Genomic DNA, 20,507 nt, shown 5'->3' with positions numbered 1-20,507 from the left:
ATTTAGTGGGCATGAGCCAGTGATGTTAATGCCTTGCAAAACATGGGACACTCCAGACAAAAAAGACTTGTCTTACTGCAATGCCAAGAATGTTCTCATTGTAAACGTTGGTTGATTACATCACAGCCTTAACCATCATCCCACATATTTAAAAAGTATTGAAAAGATGCTACTCTTAGAGAATTTAATTAGGGGAGCAACCTCCTTCCCCAGCGACACCACTGGTTGAGGGTGTAGCTCTCAGAGATTCTCTTTGCTACCCGAATGTGCTGTGCTTGCTAGCCACACATATTTAAAATCCATATTTTCCATGAAGCATCAGAGTGACATTTCTTCCTTTCACCCCTATGACAGTTAATTCTCTCTTTCTCTCTCTCTCTTTTGGTTAAGATCAGTAGGTTAAACCATTCCTCTTATTATCTCCTCATTCAGCAGGCCCAGAGATATGTTTTGCAAAAGGCAGTTATTACTCAGTAAACTTCTCCTTGATGATCCACTGGGAAAGCTTACTCAGGCCATGACAAGAATGGAAGCTGTGTAATTGGGAACAGGCAGAGTCTCAGAAATGGGAAAAGAATACCCTGAATAAATAGTTGTCTTTTTAGAACATATATCAGGAGGGATCATGAAAGATTAGAAAGATAAGTTAAGATTTCAGGTATCTGAGCAAAGTGAGGTGAGTGGTAGGGCTTAGGAGCCTTGAGAAGCCAAGGAGGAAGAGGCGAGAAATAGTTAGAACAAGAGTGAGAACGTCCTCCCTTTCCAGAGAAATGGCCATGGGAATAAAATCCCAGGAGTGAAGGTAGACTGGAGACACTGCCCTGAGGACACAGTCCTGCTTTGTCTACTGTGAGAAGGGAAGTTTGATAAGCTAAACACTCTACCTGGGTAGCCTGTGAGGAGTTTCCAATTTCCGTGTCTAATTGCAGCATGGACAGATGTGTTAAAGGCTGAATGTTCTGGAAGAGAAGAGTCATCCTTTGCTAGAGCCATGCTGTTCCTAGGACCTGGGAAGAAGTAGTTTGAAAGAATTAGATCGCTGTTATTGGAACGTGTCGTTATAAATCAGCATTTTATACCCTTGCAGAACAGTAGCTTTTATTCAACACTGGAGTGCAAATGTGTATCTTGCCACAGAAATGAATCTTTTATTAAATCCAAACAGAAAGCTATAGTTACACGAAATGTCAGTCATAAACCACCACAAATATAAAGGAAATCCCAAAGAGATTACAACACTAATTCATCCTTAAAATCACTATGTTCTGCCGATGTACAGCTGAACAGTATTCCTTTATATGCAGAACAGTATTCCGTTACAGCAGGGTGACTTGTTTTTTTGGTTTTTGTTTTTGCCTGTTAACTATTTCAATACATTTTCTATGTATACTTATACCTTTGTAATTAGTATAACAAATTATAAAATGTACATTTTAATGCAGTCGTCTCAAGCTATGAGAGTTCATGCAGGCCATGACAGAGTACAAAGATTTATTTTTAACAACTCTTATGAAATCTAAAAGTGAGCAGTGCTCAGTTAACTATTCAGACAGGATAACTATGGGGATAAGAATAAATGTGGTATACAAATTATTGGCTGGTATCATGGATTATATTAATTTCTCATTTTTGAGGTCTTAATTAATCATCAGGTTCATTTTTTGCTTTTGTGGGGAGCAATTGCTAATCTCTACCCCCTCTTAAGTGTGAAACCAATTAAGAGGTAGAGGATACACAGACAGAGCTTCTGTTACTGACAAAATCGATTGGAGAGAATATGGCTTCAGATATGTGGCAGAGAGATCTTGTTTGTAACTGACCCTTGACTTAGAAAGATTTAGCCCTCATCATTGATCTTGCTGGACACCCATTGGGCTCCGTGAGCTAGCGCATAGCTGAGAGCAGGCCAGAGTGTTTACATAGATCCAGGTGACAGGCTGGCTAGAAACTGGACAGACAAAGGGTCTGGGTTGAGCATGCTCAGTTCCTTCTTTTGAATAACTCCTTCCTTTGCCTGCTTATGAAAGAAGTGAACAAGGCGAGAGTTCTACTCTTATGGGAGATCCTGGTGGGTCCACAAGGGCCCTCACCTCACTTTGACCTATGCATATGGTTAGGGCCTAGCTGAGTAACATGTAGTCTGTTTTAAGCCCACATTTATCTGTTAGCTTTTCAAATATGGTCATGGCAATCATCTTGGGATCACTTCAAAAGGTTGTTGAACCACCAGCCTAGTAATTAATTGTCATAATATGTGATATGTCTGTAAAAGTACAGACTCCATTGGAGTGGCTAATCCATCAGTCTACCTGTCTGCCTTTCCTTGATAACAGACTTTGAGAGAGCCCTCATCCTCACCCAAGTAGGACTTCTGTGCTCCTTGGGGTTTTCATGCAGGGTGTATCGGTGGTGGAAAAGGCGGGACATGACATTATTTTGGCAGTCTTTTCGAAATGACCTTGTAGAGACAAGTTAGAGACAGATCCAGCAAACATTGGTGCTTTCAGAGCTTCAGTCTCAACAATCACACAGTAACAAATCTTTAGCACAAACGAGGAAAATTGTTTTGACTTCTTGTTTCTCTGCTTGTGGGTATTTTGGCTCCAATACAAACGGATGCTTCTAGTACTTGAGGTGCATGAGGATGTCTATTACAGGAAGTGGTTGCTAACATACAGGCTGTGGTAAAACTGTGAACCCTCATGGTTTACTCCTCACAAGTTTGTATGAAGGCCACATTTTGATACCAAAGAATGCTAAATAAAACAAGCACGTTTTGTGAACATAAACAAAAAAAGAAAATTTAACTATCTCGTCTATACTTATATTTATACACATTTTTTTTTCTTAAAACAAACAGGAACATAAAATACCTAAACAATAAATATGCCTAAGACTAAACTATGAAAGATACTATTATCTCTACTTGATTGTTTTCATTTTGAGAAATTAAACAGAGGGAAAATTACAAAGAATAATATGACTAACACCCTATGAACCATCATCTAAAATGAACAGATGTTAACATTTTGCCATATTTGCTTTTTTTAAAAAAATAAAAGAAGCTGGACAATAAAAATGAAGTTGAAGTCTCCTTCGTCCCTGTCCTCAAACTCTGTCCTTTCATGTACTCCCCCAGAGGCTGCTGCTATTGTGACTTCAGTGCATCCTTCAGCCATTTTAAAATACAGTAGAAGACGCATGTGCCAAGGAATAATATACAGTACTGTTTTATGCTTTAAAAATGTATGTGCGTGCTGTTGGTGGGAGTGCAAATTAGTAAAGGTATTATGGAAAACTGTATGGAGGTTTCTCAAGAAATTAAAAATAGAACGGCCGTACAGTACAGTAATCCCACCAAGAAGTATTTATCCAAAGGAAAGGAAACCAGTATACCAAAGGAATACCTGCACCCCCATATTTATTGCAGCACTATTTACAATAGCCAAGATATGGAATCAACCTAAGTGTCCATCAATAGCCGAGTGGGTAAAGAAAATGTGGTATATAGACACAACAGAATACTATTCAGCCATAAAAAAAGAGTTGGTTGGTAAAGCCATCTAGGCCCAGAGTTTTCTTTGTGGAAAGGTTTGAAACTATAGATTTGATTTATTGAGCAAGTATAGGACCATTCAGATCTTCTATTTCTCCTTTTGTCAGTTTTGATAACTTGTATCTTATTACTATTTTTTTTGAGATGGACTCTTGCTCTGTCACCAGGCTAGAGTGCAGTGGCGCGAACTCGGCTCACTACAACCTCAACCTTCCTGGTTCAAGAGATTCTCCTGCTTCAGCCTCCTGAGTAGCTGGGATTATAGGCACACACCACCACACCCAACTAATTTTTGTATTTTTAGTAGAGATGGGGTTTCACCATGTTGGCCAGGATGGTCTTGATCTCCTGATCTCATGATCTGCCTGCCTCAGCCTCCCAAAGTGCTGGGATTACAGGTGTGAGCCACCATGCCCAGCCCAATAACTTGTACTTTATTAGAAATTTATGTAGTACATGCAAAATTTTATTTTGTATTATCTTTTAAATGTTTGTAGCATCTGTAGTAATATTGCCTGCTCATTCCTGATATTGGCAATTCATGCTTCTCATTTTTGTGCAAGATATATTTTGCTAGTGTTTAATTGATTTTATTAGTCTTTTCAAACAACCAGCTTTTGGCTTTGTAGATGGTCCCTATAATATGTTTGTTTTCTATTTTATTAACTTTTATTATTTCCTTCCCTTTATTTTCTTTGGGCTTAATTTGTTATTCTTTTTATAACCTTTTGAATAACAGATATTCAACATTTTCATTTCCAACATGTACATTTCATATTGGGAATTTTCCAAGCACCAATGTAAAAAATATGTAGTCTGATGTTGTTGGGCTCAGCGATCTGTATATCATTTAGGTCAAGTTTGTTAACTATGCTGCTCAAACCTTTTGTATCTTTATGGCCATTTTTGTTTGTTTGCTTGTTGTATCAGTTACTGAGAGAAGTATGTTAAAAATCTCTCCTATGACTGAGAACTATTTTGAAAACTCCCTCTTTAATTCTAATAATGCTTTCCTTCTTTAAGTCTACTTGTCTGATGTATAGATAGCCTAGTTTTAGCTATCACTGTTGCTGCTGTTAGTACTTGCATAATATATTTTTTCCATCGGTCAACATGTGTGAGATTCTTATGCAATAGAAAGAAGCATAAAACAGGGTGTGGTAGGCAGGACAATGGTCCCCCAAAATGTTGAGATCCTAGTCTCCCAGAACCTATGAATACGTTACCTTCCATGCCAAAAGGGACTCTGCAGATATAAATATGGGTAAGACCTGTAAGATGTGGGGATTATCTCAGATTTATCTGGGTGGGCCTGATCTAATGACGTGAGTTCATAAATACAAGGAGTATTTTTTTTTTTTTTTGAGACAGAGTCTTACTCTGTCGCCAGACGCCAGGCTGGAGTGCAGTGGTGTGATCTTGGCTCACTGCAACCTCCGCCTCTTGGGTTCAAGCAATTCTCCTGCCTCACCCTCCCAAGTAGCTGGGATTACAGGCACACGGAACCACGCCCAGCTAATTTTTGTATTTTTAGTAGAGACGGGGTTTCATCATGTTAGCCAGGATGGTCTCGATCTCTTGACCTCATGATCCACCTGCCTGGGCCTCCCAAAGTGCTGGGATTACAGGCATGAGCCACTGCACCTGGCTGAGTATTTATTGATTATGGTTGGAGGGAGATACAGCCATAGAAGAAAGGTCAGAGAGATGGCAACTTTTTCTTCTAGTCGATAGGGAGACATAAGAGGAATTTTAATATATTTTTTAAAGAGTGTATCATATAGTTCACATATGATCAAATTCACCCATTTTTAGTGCAAACTTCAATGGTTTTTAGTATGATAGTTCACAAAGTTGTGTCACCATCACTGTAACATATTTTAGAACATTTGGGTCACCACAGAAAGAAATACTGCACCATTAGCAGTCAATCCCCATTTACTCCCACACCCTCCAGCCCCAGCCAACCCTTACCCCACTTTGTGCTTCTTTGGATTTACCTACTCTGGACATTTCATATAAATAGGATCAGACAATATGTGGCCTTTCGTGTTTGGCTTCTTTCACTTGGCATAATATTCTCAAAGTTCATTTTATAGCATGTATCAATACTTTATTCTTTTTTATTAATGAATAATATTCCTTTCATTGCTGTATATTACCAAAAAATAGGCCACATTTTCTTTATTTATCAATTAATGGACACTTCTTTGTTTATCCTTTTTGGCTACTATGAATAATGCTGTCATGAACATTCATGCACAATGTCAGTATGGATGTATGTCTTCATTTCTCTTGGGTAGATACTAGAAGTAGAATTGCTGGGTTATATGATAAGTCTATGTTTAATCATTTGAGTCACTGCAGAGCATTAAAAATTGGCTAAACTGTGTTCTGTATTATGTTTTCAATTTCTTTCTTTTTTTTTTTTTTTTAAGAGACAGGATCTCACTCTGCTACTCAGGCTGGAGTGCAATCTTAGCTTTAGCTCACTGTAGCCTTAAACTCCTAGGCTCAAGTGATCCTCTCATCTCAGTCTCCAGACTAGCTGGGACTACAGGCACATGCCATCATGCCCAGCTAATTTTTTATAGAGATGGAGGTCTCGCAATGTTCCACAGGCTTGTCTTGAACTTCTGGCCTCAAGGAGTCCTCTCACTATAGCCTTCTAAAGTGCTGGGATTACAGGCATGAGCCACTGTACCTACCCAGATTCATCGTTTTGTATGTGGGTATCTCAGGTGTCTCAGAACCATTTGTTTGAGAGAGTGTTCTTTCCCTCTTTAATTGTCTTGGTATCATTATCAAAACCCAATTGACCATAAGCATGAGGGTTTATTTCTGGACTCTCAATTCCATTCCACTGATCTATAGTTTTTTAAAAATTGATTTATCTCTATCTATTTATATAGATATAGGGTCTCACTATGTTGGCCAGGGTGTTCTCAAACCCCTGGCCTCAAGCAATTCTCCTGCTTCAGTCTCCCAAAGTGCTGGGATCACAAGTGTGAGCCACCACACCTAGCTGATCTATGTCTATTTCTGCGCCAGTACCATACTACCTGGACTTGTCAAGCTTAGCAGTAACCTTAGAAATCAGGAAATCTGAATTTTCCCATTTTAATTTTTTCCCAAGATTGCTTTGGCTGCCCTGGGTGTTTTCATTATTAATTTGACAGTGTATTGGATAAACTGTCAGTACCAGAGACAGGATGCAGAGGTTTCTTAAAATGTTAAGAAACTTTTAAACTTTCTTTGACAGAGTTGGACTAGATTCTGATTTGAGAAATATCTGTTGATTAACAACTGTATGTGGTAATAAAGCACTGTGTTCTGGAATTCTACAACATGAAATGATGAGCAAAGAGACATATAAGACAAGTTCTGAAGGGGAAATCCAAGATATTTGGTGACAAAAGTGTATAAAAGATAAATAAAATTCTAAGGTTTTGAGTTTGGTGATTGAGAGAATAGTGTTGATATTGGCAGAATGGAGATGTTGAGATGGGAAATAGTGGGGAGCGCAGGATTCTGGAATGAGATATACTGACTTTAGGAATTAACTTGAGCTTAAAGTAGATGTCTCACTGATATGCTGGAGCTCCAGGACTGACCTCTGTCTGAAAGACTGGGGCACACACTGAGTACCACCCCAATGCAGTGATGGCTTAACCCTGGAAGTGAATACGCTGTCTAGGGAGTGAAGCAAGAAGAAAGCAGACGCCCAGAAACAGAGCACTGAGGGCCAAAGGAAAATAGCAAATGGAGCAGAGAAGAAAATAATACGAGGAAGTAAACCAGTTAAACAGGACATCACAGAAGCCAAAAGAGCAAAAGATTTCAGACGTCAAATCAAAAGAGCCAAATATTCCATCTATTAGCTTGATGAATGAGAAAAGGGCATTGGATTTGTTGGCCTTTGGGCAGGAACTAGAGAGTTAAGAGAGAAGTATAAACAAACAAATTTTTTTCGTTTCCTTCTGAGCTGAAAGCCACCTCTGAGATAATAAGCTTTCTGGCCAGACAGAAATATTCAGTTATAAGATGGATTAGCCGTGTGTATTGATTTTGGATGGGAAGTTCAGCAGAAAATTTTAGGAAGAATGAAATATGTTACATAATATGTAGTAAACTTATAGTGTTCCTTATCTGAGCAACCCCTAGAAACTGGGAGTTGCTTGTTACCAGAATGAGGTGGACTGGTGGTTTCAGTGGAGACCTGTGGTGTTCTCCAGACCCAAAATGGGTTCTGGAAGTAACTTGAAAGTGGTCTTGAAGTAGGATGGTGAGTTAGTGGGTAGGGGTCCAGGTTTGCCACCTCCATTTGAACAGAGTAGTTCAACCGCTTAAGGAAGAATCTATAATATCTGTTAAATATGTTGTACTTCTCTACATTTTTAGTTATTATTTTTATTTTTTGAGATAAGGTCTTACTCTGTTGCCCAGGCTAGAATACAGTGGTGAGATTACAGCTTACTATAGCCTTGAGCTTACAGGCTCAAGTAATCCTCCCACCTTAGCCTCCTGAGTGGTTAGGACCACAAGCATGTGCTACCATACCTAGCTAATTTAAAAAGTTTTCAAAAAAAATTTTAAAGAGGCACCTATAATTTTTGTAATTGTCTCCCTATGTTACCAGGCTGGTCTGAAACTCCTTGCCTCAAGCAATCCTTCCACCTTGGCCTCCCAAAGTGCTGAGATGTTACAAGTGTGAGCCACCACACCTAGCCTACATTTTGTTTTGGATTACAGGTGTGCACCATCACACCTGGCTAATATATAGTTTGAAGTACACTGATTAGTAATTGGCAATGGGTTAATCAAACAGGGAAGGGACTGAGGGAAACCTGGAGATACTTCTGATCTTCATGAAAGGCAATCCTACTCTCTTGACTGCACAGGGCATCCTCTTGACTTTGGAAAGTATCATATAGTCTATGACTGTACTTTGATGAAACACACAGTATTTTTCGTAACAATGCAATTTATATGTTTGTTGTATATATGCTGGAAAATACAGGAAAACATGAAACGGAAAATAAAAATGACCTGTTATTAGTTGCTGTTAACATTTTGGTACAGCCTTTGAGACTTTTAACTACATAATACTTAAACAAAATAAAAATGTGAGCTGACTTGCAAATAAGAGGAGGAAAGTCCATGGACGACAGGAAGTTTTCATGATCAGAGAGAAAAGCAAGAAATTGGTAGAGAGCCTAATAATCCATCTAAAGTATGAAAGCAACCAAGAACCAGTTGGGCTTCTGAAGAGGGAAATGATGTACAAAAGCAATATCCTAGAAAGGCAGTTCTTAACGATGCATGTAGGGCAGATTAGAGTGATATGGTATGGAGCCTGCAAAGTCATCACAAAAGCCCCCACAGTATCCTGGAGGGCAGGCTGCAGCTGACAAAATAGTGAAAAAGAGTGAATTCAAGAAGGACTAAATTTGTACTATAAAGCATTCGGGGTGGAAGCCATAGAGAGAAATAATAATAATACAGTAGTAATAGTGGCTAATATTTAGCAAAAATAATATAGATCAGGCTTTTTTTTTTTTTTTTTTTTTTTTTTGAGATGGAGTTTCACTCTTGTTACCCAGGCTGGAGTGCAATGATGTGATCTCGGCTCACCGCAACCTTCTCCTCCTGGGTTCAAGCAATTCCCCTGCCTCAGCCTCCCAAGTAGCTGGGACCATAGGCACGTGCCACAATGCCCAGCTAATTTTTGTATTTTTAGTAGAACGGGGTTTTACTATGTTGATGAGGATGGTCTCGATCTCTTGACCTCGTGATCCACCCACCTCAGCCTCCCAAAGTGCTGGGATTATAGGTGTCAGCCACCACGCCTGGCCTCAGGCATTGTTTTAAGCACTTTGTGTCTAATTTAATCCTTATGAAAGCCCTATGGATGAAGAAACTGAGGCACAGAGAGGTTAAAGGTACATAGCACCATTCTGGCTCAATACGAGGAATGTGTTTTTACCAGCGTTTCCCCAAGGCAGAAAGAACAGGCTTCCTTGGAGAGAGTGATTTTCTGGCATTAGAGGTGGGTAAGCAAGGGCTTGGCAGGGTAGTGAGGAGGCACAGCAGTACTAGAGGGTCTAGGGGAGCTTCCTCTCTGAAATGCTGCTCAAGTACGATGAACTGGGCATGACTGGAGAACGGGGCTTAGGAAGACCTACTGCTGTGACCCTGAAGGAAAGCAGTGCTAAGGATGGTAATGAGGATGGAGGAAAGAGCTGTATGATTGAAGTAGCATCTTGCCAGCCCTTCTCCAGAAGGCCATGGTGTGCAGTACTATAGAACATGCACTTTTGGAGCCAGACTGTTTGGGTTTGAATCTTAGCTCCATCACTCACTGGCTGTGTGATCTTGGTGTTAGCTGACCTCCCTAAGCCTCAGTTTCAGTATTGTTGTGAGGTCTAAATGCAACAATACAATAAAAATGTCTAGTACTAAGGACAGCACATAGAAAGTGTGCAGTAAATGTTATTACCACCTGTGAAATCTTGGGCAACATTTTAAACTTCCCATGCCTCAGATTACTATCTATAAAGTTAATACAATAATAGCAAGTGAAATAAGGCATATACAGTGCTTAGTAGAATATCTGGTATAAGACTACTGTCAACACTGTCAACATTAAAGATAATAACATTTAATATTTAAATACTACCTGCTTATAAACATAAAACACTGCTTTAAGTGTTCTATGTATAACTCATTTAATCCTTGCTCTATGAAATAGATAATAGCATCTGTTAGTAACTATTATTGAATGGTAGCTGTTATAATCAGTATAATATAGTTTTCTTTTCTTTTACAACCTCTTCTACCCAAGACCTTATAAAGAGGAGGAAAGAAGGCAAAAATCACTATTATAACAGAAAAACAAAATAAAACCAAACAAAAAAGCAACCAAACTTACTTCTCTGCTGTGGATTTAGAGAGGGTCTATATTTGCTTTGCTGTTTATGTTTCAGAATTTGAACAGGGTTAGGGTAAAAAAGATTTATGTGTGGAAGCTATAATTTACCACTTTTAGTCTATAGCCCCTTTTCTGTCTGGTTTGTTTGGCCTGCCATTCATTTCTACTGTGTTCTATTTGTTTTTGATCATTTTACAATCTACAAAGATCAGTAAAATTTCATTCTCTGATAACAATCCATCTGACTCTTCCTGCCAGTGTGATGACACCTTCACACTTAACGATGTATGCATATTTACTTAGAGTAAAACTTACTCACTTGGGCTAAGTGAGAAAAACACCCCAGCTTTCTCAGAAATTTGGTTCTTTAGGAGTTTTCTAACCTGGAAATTCTCTCGAGTATGTTTTTAATGTAAAGGCAAGACTTAGGTTTAGTTAGCAACAACTATCTTCAACTTTTGTACTTAAAAGTTCTTAAAAGTAGCTTGTTTGTTTATTATGTAAGTCAAATGTATCTCTTAAAGTTTATTTACACTAAAGTGTAGTTTACACTAAACATTTGATTAGCTGACCATTTCTTCATGGCTCACTCTAACAAAAGTTCAAAGGATCTCAAACTCAAAGTGAGGGTCAAGTCATTAAGGCCCTTCATGTGCCAGCTAGTCAGAGGCCCAGGGCCCGTGAGTCCCCCGCCCAGCTCAGCACACCCAGGCTGCATCTGAATGACTGCACTTGTGCACATGTGGCTCAAATCTCCAGTCTGCTCATGTTTTTGCATGTCCCAACAACTGCATGCTTGGGCCAAGGCCACCCTCTCATCTCGCTGTGTGGTAAGGGCTTACATATCCAGATGTACATGTATGCATTGTTGTCTAGATTCTTGTTTTTAAAAGTCATCGTGCTGGGAAGTGGAGGCTGCAGTGAGCTGAGATTGTGCAGCTCACTCCAGCCTGGGCAACAGAGCAAAACTGCATCTCAAAAAAAAAAAAAAAAAAAAAATCACTGTGGACCTAAAAATAATTTATCCCTAGAATCAGTTCCCTAAAATACACTGACTAGAAGCCCTCACAGTCTGAACTTATGCTTTTAGCAGTGTTTTAGTGAACATCACTAATTTGCTTAATTTTTGAAGATGAAAAAGGCCCCTAACAGCTGGGAAGCAGGGCTGTGCAGAGCTGTTTTGGACGAAGCAGCGGCATATTGTATACCAGGTGTGTCCAATCTTTTGTCTTCCTTGAACCATACTGGAAGAAGAAGAATTGTCTTGGGTCAGACATAAAATACACTAACACTAATGATAGCTGATGAACTAAAAAAAACAGAAACTGCAAAAAATACTCATAATGTTTTAAGAAAGTTTATGAATTTCAAGAAAGTTTGCAGGCATGGTGGCTCACGCTTGTAATCCCAGCACTTTGGGAGGCTGAAGCAGGCAGATCACTTGAGGCCAGGAGTTCAAGATCAGCCTGGACAGTGGGGTAAAATCCTATCTCTATTAAAAATACAAAAATTAGCCAGGTGTGATGGTGCACACCTGTAATCCCAGCTACTCAGGAGGCTGAGGCATGAGAAGCCCTTGAACCTGGGAGGCAGAGGTTGCAGTGAGCTGAGATAGTACCACCATACTCCATCCAGCCTGGGCAACAGAGTGAGACTCTGTCCCCCTCGCCCTGCAAAAAAAAGAAAGTTTATGCATTTAAAGCCATCCTGGGCCACAGGCAGCCTGTCGGCCATGGCTTTGAATGCCCTCATGTGGGTGTAGGTGCATGTGGGGAGTGAGGGGTCCTGGGAGCCATTCCAGCTTTGGGGAGGAAGGGCTGGCTTGTGGGTCTGGATTATAGTGGGCCCCAGACCTTGTGCCTTTTACAGGCACTGCTACCCCTCAGGGCTTGTGCAGCTCTGCCAGCGTGTACCAAAGAAGAGTGAAATAGGGAGGCCTGACTACCATTAAGTATTCCCCTCATTTCTGAACTTAAACCTGATTGCCCCAAGGTTTCTGTTACACCCTCCCTCCTTACTTAGAATCCTGTCTGTCCTTGGCGAAATTCTTACAACACGAAACAGGGGTGTTGGGAAAAATATGCCAGACATGAAGCTAATCAGAAAAAGGTGAGGAGGAATATTACAGATGTTATTTATTACCTACAAGGGACAAATCAAAATGCTCATAATTTTTATATATGCAGTCCACATGACGTATTTCAAATGAATCTAAGTTTATGATTTTCAGTTTACAAAGTCAATTTCTCTGACACCTACTCACTCAGTTCATATTTGATATTTTAAAAGTTCTAGTGAAAAAAGAGCTTTGATGTGGCTTACTCAGCCTAGACAGAGTTCAAATGTTAATCATTATTGTATTGTGCATAATAAGTATTCAGAGAATGTGCTGGTGTTACAGGGAACTTCAACAATTGGTTAATGTCTGACATTAGCCAGAAGTGTAGATGGAGCAGTGTAAACCATAAACAACAGAAAACAACCATTCAATGAATCCTCAGCTCATGACTGTTGTAGTAAATTAAGCCATCTATAGCTGAAATAGGTTGACGAGAGATCTTCTCATGCTTTGGTTTAAATTGAGTCTTGAATAAATAACTTATTTCATATTATTCATTTACTTACTAAACAAATATCTGTTTTGTTGACCACTATATGTGTTAGACACTAAATCTCCAGAATGAATAGCTGGAGTCCTGCAAGTAATAATAAAATAGTTTTGTTTAACCACAATAAATTCTAAAATAGTGGAATAAACATTTGTTGCCTGAATAAATAAAATGCACGAGTGCCAGGAGAGTCCAAAAGACATATCAATTCCCTAGGAAGATCCGGGAAGGACCCTATGGATGGGTCAATACAGCAGGTAAAGAAAGAGTGACAAAGATGATCAAGGCAGAAGGAGGGTCTCTCTTTTTGAAATTTTCTTCTCTCTAAGGTGTCCTTCCCCTTTTCAGTCTCTAGGTGAGAAAATACATGCAAAGCACTTACTGTAGTGCCTGGCACAGAGAAAATGCTCCATTTGGGTTAGCTCTCATTTCTACCTGCCATTCTTTTCAGCTCCTTTGCTTATTCTTTTTTCTCTTTTCATCTCTTCGACATTTTCATTCCTCAAGTTTCCATGCCCAACATTTAGCTGGGTAGTCTAGACTCCAGAATCTTATCTCTAACCCAGACTGTTCTGTCTATCCAACCCCTGGTATCTCTAGCTCGGGTGAACCCACACAGGAAACAAAGCCCAGCCTTCTCAATTCCTTCTCCCATCACTCCTGGGATGGTGCTCCACTCCTACATTTCACATAGGGATGTTGACATCCATCTCCTGGCCTTGGCCATCAAAACAGGTTCAACGTCTTCGGCTTGCCCCTCCCCATATCCGCCATGGACAATAGCTTACCTACTCTCTCTGGCTCCATCACCTTTCTGCTGCCCCCATGAGCCATCCTGCCTTTTGGGGTAGGGTAGGAGTCAGAGAGATCCTGTATATTCAGCTGCTTCTAAGATAGCTTTACTGGGTAACCCCTCTCTAATGTCTCATGTGCACTGCCAAGTCCTGGGCTCCCAAAACTGGGTGCTTTGTCTCCACTTCTTCTGGTTGTATTTAAGGTGGAAAAAATATATGGACTGAGAAGAGAACAGGGAGGAGGATGGAATTCTGGAAAGAACCACCATTTGAAAGGCAAAGCAGAGGGAAAAGAGCCTCTAAAAGGCTGAGGAGGAGGAATTAGACTAGAAGAAGGCCTCAGAAGCCAGGGGAAATACTCCATGGAGAAAATGGTTAATGTCAAAGACAGGGAAAGTATGAGAAAGCAGTAAAGGAGATGACTGGATTTGGCACCAGGATGTTAGAGATGACTTGGAGACAGAAGATGCACTGGGCTTTTAACATATAATGGCCATAATAAACATGAACTTGCAGATCTGATGAGCTGGTAACAAGAAAGATAAGACTGAAAGAAGAGCAAGTATTTTTTTCTAATCATCCTTCAGTTAAAGTGACAACAGACTGCCATCTCCAGTTCTGGCACCAGCAGATGCTAATCGAATACAGAACTAGGGCTACCACTGAATACACATTTTTGGTCTGTCTCTCTCTAAATACACGTTTTTTCAAGTAATTGGTAGAGTCTGTCAACAAATGGCTATAAATAGGCATTGCATGTAAAAAAAAAAGTGGGGAGCAGTAAAACCAAAATATTCCTCTTCAGCCTGTGATTATGGCGATGAGCATGGCCCAGGCCAAGCCTCTGGCGAGGGATGAAAGGAGAAAGAGCCCCCCGCCCCCAATATGGCATTTAGTGCAATCCCAACCACAAAGCCTCACCATCCAAAACGCCTTGCTGAAGGCTGAGCTCACCCTGTGTTGTACAGTTCATATTCTGGTGTGCAGGAAAGACGTGTCTAGGCTCTGAGCACATTTTTGGATAAGGATGAAATAATGTTCATTTACTACTTAATTCAGAAGGACGGCCCTGGCCACGGAATCAGCCTTTTAATGGCTATCAGGCAGGCTTGCTCTCGGGGGAGCTTGGTGATGCCATCCCTCCTGACCCTGGTAGCCCACACTGGGGTAGCAGTGGTAATAATTACAGTGCAGAAAACTGAAGCTAGTTGGCATTCTTCCAAGGCCAGCCCTCCACAGCATTGCTACCCACCGCCCAAACCTCAGCATGTTACACAAACCCTGTAATCATTGACATGAGGGCCACTAGGTGATACTTGCCAAAGGCAAAAAAACAAACATCTGAGACAACTCTTTCTAGCCTCCTCTAGTTCTTGGCAGCAGCCCTGTTGAAACTAACAATGTTTTATGTTTTGAGACGTTATCAAGGTCTCACATGAACTGGGATTCAGAATACAATTTCTCTTTCCAATGAAAACTGGAAACACATTTGAGACAGTAAGCAAAGATGGTTTCTTAGCTCTGCAATTGACTTAGAATGAAATATGAAGGAAATATGAAGGCATCCAGCTCTTCAGAGCAGCTTTGAAAAGGTTCAGATCCACAGAGCACCCACCTCAAGTGCTCAAGAATTTGTAGATGCAGATTTGAATTTGGCAGCATGATTACAGAGCTCAAGAGACAGACTTCCTGAGATTCCTGAAGTCTCAGTCCTCTCTCAATCTCTCTCAAACAACAATTCTTTTAATTGTTAAAGAAACAATTAACTTTCACATAGATAATCCCAACGTCCTTCCTGAGAAATGCTAACCGTTAGACACTTGAGCCACATTCATGAAATGACTGATTTAAGGGGCAGAATCTGAATCTGTGCTTGCTAGCTGAGTCTGGAGAGAGACTCCCTCCCTAACAGTCAGTTTTGCCTCTTTTCATTCCCCTGACGCTGGTGCTCACCTACTCACGTTAAGGATGATGTGTACGGCAAAATTCTACTTCTGAACTTGCATATGGAAAACCAATTAAGATGGGGAGAAAAATGAAACAGAATTGAATTTTCCATCTGACTCAAACAAGAATGTTTAGAATGAGGCAGATTTAGAAATAGAATGGAGGGACCTGCTATCACAGTAAAGGCTCATTTTACTAGAAGATGGTACCCTACAAAGGTGTAGGTTAGCAAAGCCCCACAGAGTCAAGGTAGATTTCGAAGCTTTGGCTGATTGATCTGATGCCCTCTCCTAACTCTCATAGGGTTTGGCACATAAAAAATCTCGGTAACAGGAAAAATTTAAAAGACAGAACTCCAGGCCAACACCCCTACACTTTGTGATCAACCTCTTTCTTGGGGAAAGGACTGTCAATGAAAAAGTGGGAATATTTGTAAGCAAACACTCTGTGACAAACCCAGAGTTGGTGTCCTAAATGAGCAAAAAAAGTCAAGTAAGGGCCAGGTGCAATGGCTCACATCTGTAATCCCAGCACTTTGGGAGGCTGAGGCAGGCAGATCACTTGAGGTCAGGAGTTCAAGATCAGCTTGATCAACACGATAAAACCCCATCTCTATTAAAAATACAAAAATTAGCCAGGCATGGTGGTACATGTCCATAATCCCAGCTAATTGGGAGGCTGAGGTGAGAGGATTGCTTGAACCCAGGAGGCGGAGGTTGCAGTAAACTGACATTACGTCACTGCACTCCAGCCCAGGCAACAGAGCAAGACTCCGTCTCAATTAAGAAAGAAGAAGACGGAGAAGAAGAAGAAGAAAAAGAAAAAGAAGAAGAAGAGGAAGAGGAAGAGGAGGAGGAAGAGGAAGAAGAAGAAGAAGAAGAAGAAGAAGAAGAAGAAGAAGAAGAAGAAGAAGAAGAAGAAGAAGAAGAAGAAGAAGCAGCAGCAGCAGCAGCAGCAGAAGCAGCAGCAGCAGCAGCAGCAGCAGCAGCAGCATCAAAGCAGGAAGCTGTGCACTGAGGCTGAGGAAGTACTCACAGGCTCCACTCCCAACCGTGCATTTTACCCAGACTTCCCTTTGAGGCTGGGAGTCCCAGAAAAAGCACTCCCCCTTAACTGACCAAGGCTTTGCATTTTAGAGGGGGTTATATATTAAAACAACAACAATAGCAAATCAACAATTTTTATTGAGCATCTGCTATGTTTAAGAAACTATGTAAGGTGTCACAGGAATTACAGAAAAGCATTAATTAATTAACTAATTCTTTCTTTTTTTTTTTTTTGAGGATGTGCTAGGTACTGTTTTAGATACCAGCAAAAGTATCTACTTAAGAAGCTTAGAATGAATTGGGAGAATAAATGTCAATAAAAGGCAAGACATGATAAATGCCAAAGAAGTGGTAAGACAATTTAATTTAAGCATTAATTACTTTGAAGAGTAAGTACTACAGAACTCCAGAGACAGAAAGTAGAGGGAAGACTTCCCAGAGAAGGTGAGGCTTAGGGGATGAAGCCTTACACTAACGATCAGTAGGATTCTCAGAGGAGGATGAATAGGAACAGGACATCCCAGGCAGGGTATGGAATAGTATGAGCTGGGAATTCACCAAGGTTGTTTGGACTCTGGATAGCTGGGTACCCTGACTGGCTTCAGGAGGACAAAGTAAGAATAGTTAGGAAAAGATGGGATGCATTAGTACCTCCAACATATAAAAGTTAGAACTGTTTTCAGTAGGTAATTGGAAGCAAGTAACATTTTTTGAGCAGAGATGAAAGGTGCATTTTAGAAAGATACATCTCCATGTTTATTATACTGATTACTAATTAAGCTTCCAGGAAGACCTGATAACACAAAAAAGTTGCTCTATACAATAGCCAGGAATAACTTTGTCACTGGAAGGGGATAGTTGACATTGTAAATACGTAAATTAGCATTCTGTATCAGAGCAGCAAGAAACCAGTTGAAGAGCTCAACTCGGCAAGTACTGAACCAGTCCAGGTTGGATTGGCCAAGTAAGTCTAGATAACCAACGGGAGCAGGAAAACAGGACCACTAGGTCTGGAATGGCATCATTGGCAGAACACGTGAGAGATGTTGCTTTTGGAAGGAGATAAACTGCATGACGTGTAGGTTTAGATGTGGTGATGGATTTACCACAGGTGCACTCTCACTCCTCAATGCGCTAGGAATAAAGCTGAAACTGCAGCATGGCCCACAAGGTCTGTGTCATCTGCCCTGTCTTCTTGGGCTCACGTTCTGACCACATTTCTCGGCTTCCCTTGTAGTTGGGTGTGTGCTGGTGGAATGTGAATGGGGTAAGAGCACCACTTCCAGGCAGGCCTGGGCCCAGAAAACCCTCTTGTGCACAGCCTTCCTTCCAGACAAGCATGCTGGCCTTGGCAGCTCATTAAAAATGGCAGAGCTGCAAAATGAAAGGAGCCGTGGTCTCCAACACACTGCTTTGAAGAGGGATGTCTACCTGCTCAGGAATATCTAGTTTGCACTTTCTGCGAATGAGAAATAAATGTCTATGCTGTTTGAATGTCAGTTTTGGTTTGTTACAGCAGCCGGCGTTATCTCAACTCATCTGTCATTCCCCTAGTCTCATCTCACCCCACTGCTCTCACTGTGTATGTTCCAATCACACTGGTTTCCTCAGTTCTCTGGGGACAGTAAGTTCTGTACATCCAGTCTAGCCCTTTACTGCTGCAAGGGTCTTTGTGTCAGCTCCTTCCTCTACCCAGAGCAATTTCTACAACTCCTTGCTTGACAGCTCCTTTTCCAGGTCTCATATCAAGTAACACTTCCTCAGAGCAGCATTTTTTTGACCTCCCAAATCAAATCAGGGCAATCCCTGTTCTTCTTCCATAACACATCTTACAATTTATCATTATATATTTATTTAATATATTTAATGTTATTTAAATTATATTTGTTAAATTAAATATATTTAATATATGTCTCTCCCAGAAAAGCGTAAAATCCAAAAAAAGGCAGGGATCTTGACTCTTGTTCACCAGTGTACTGTTCATTCAACACCTAGCATCGTGTGGGTGTTTGTTAAATATTATGGAATAAATGAATGAACTGGAGTGCCACAGTTACGGTTCGATTTGAGAATGATTGCAATAGGGACAGATAGAGAGTGGAGAGAACAGAGCAGCAGGCTGAGACACAGCCCTGGGAGACACACACTAGGGTTCAGCATCTACCTTCCACCCCCAAACAAAGGCTGTGTAGAAGAATAAAGTTTAGAGAAGAGAAGTTAATTAGAGAGATAATGATTACAGAATGAAGAACACTTGAGTTCTCGAGGGGGCTTAGACATCACCTAACCTGAGCTCTCCTTTGCGTAGATGAGGAAATAGAAGCAAAGCTTCCTGACTCAGCGAATTGGTGATGGTGGGGTGGCCATACTAAAAATATTAGAATTGCTCTGTTTGCATTGATACATAAGAGGGAATAGGACCAAAGTCTTTAAATTTGTGGCCAGGATAAACCTGTGGTCCTGCTGCCAGACTTAAGGGGTGCCTTGTGAAGGTCTCACAATGGACTTCAATGAACCAATGCCTCCTAAAATCCAACTCCAGGATCTTTTCTCCTGCAAGGATTAAAGATAAGGGGGACTGTTTGAAAACATGAGGCAGGGACAACTAGGTTATTATTTGGTTATGTTTGCTCTCCTTCAAGTGAAACACTTATCTGAATGCAATAAAGAAGCTTCTTCAGAAAAATCAATAGCAGGCCCCGTGGGCCATGGAGAGAGTTAGTTTCCTCCCCAGTGAGACTCGTTTGCTTTCACGGAGAGTGTTTTCACTTCCATGTTGAAGCCAGAGCTCCAGACTCCCAACAGACAATTCTCCATAACGTACTCCCCTCTGCACTGGGAATGACCGCCTCTTGTATTAATATGATTAAATTAGCCCATCAGTCCCCTGGTATCCTTTGAACACTTGAGAGGAAGTCGGCAGCTTACTGGGGCTTTTCCAAGAGAAATATGTGCTACTAAAAAGTGATTTCTACACACATCCCTCCCTCCCTTGATCAGGAGGTAATTACTGGGGTATGAAGGCCGCTGAAGCCGGGGCCTGGCAAAAACAAGTGTGTGCTGCTTTCCTATTGCCAAAGAGAGCAGAGAGCAGAGACAGAGCCCTGGACTTGCTCCACTGGGGCCTGCACCACTCCTGCAAGCTTCCATGAGTGAGCTCAGTGGCATCCAAGTTCCCACAGAAACAGTGCTGGTCTCCTTGGCTGGAGGGCTTGATCAGCCATCTGCTTCCCTGCTCAGGCTGCTTTCCTAGTTTATCCAGCCCAGAACCCTTGCAGAGTTTCAAATGATGCAAGTGCTATGAAGACCGGAATTCTTCCCCCATGGAACACAGTAATGTATTCGTTACTTCAACAAACATTATTGAGCATCTACCCTGCACCTGTGCTGGGCTAGGAACTGGTTTTATCCATTCAATGATTATTTATTGAACATCTACTACGTATGGGAAATTGTACTCCAGTGCTATTCCCTGCAGGCAATGGGCTGGAGGTCTGGTCAAGGGCCTATTTGTTGTTTCAGTGCCCTTCTTCTCCCACCTGAGGGCACCTGGCAGAGCTAGATAGGGGCCCTAGCCCAACAGTCCTGCTGAGTTGAAGGTAGAAGCAGGAGCTCAAATGGCTC

The 20,507-nt window shown here is 41.0% G+C and overlaps 1 protein-coding gene across 3 annotated transcripts in view; it reads right to left on the bottom strand.

The window, feature by feature from the left end:
• ARSB (arylsulfatase B) overlaps window positions 1-20,507 on the bottom strand; it is a 288,497-nt gene that overhangs the window by 86,604 nt on the left and 181,386 nt on the right. For all 3 annotated transcript variants that reach the window (XM_074384373.1, XM_074384375.1, XM_039471273.2), the window contains exon 7: window positions 885-1,007. In XM_074384373.1, the coding sequence (XP_074240474.1) occupies window positions 885-1,007 (123 nt within the window). The remainder of the gene's footprint in view (window positions 1-884; window positions 1,008-20,507) is intronic.

The sequence above is a fragment of the Saimiri boliviensis genome, chromosome 1 (genome assembly GCF_048565385.1).
Source record: "Saimiri boliviensis isolate mSaiBol1 chromosome 1, mSaiBol1.pri, whole genome shotgun sequence".
Taxonomy (NCBI): domain Eukaryota; kingdom Metazoa; phylum Chordata; class Mammalia; order Primates; family Cebidae; genus Saimiri; species Saimiri boliviensis.
This window is presented reverse-complemented; position numbering and strand designations above follow the sequence as displayed.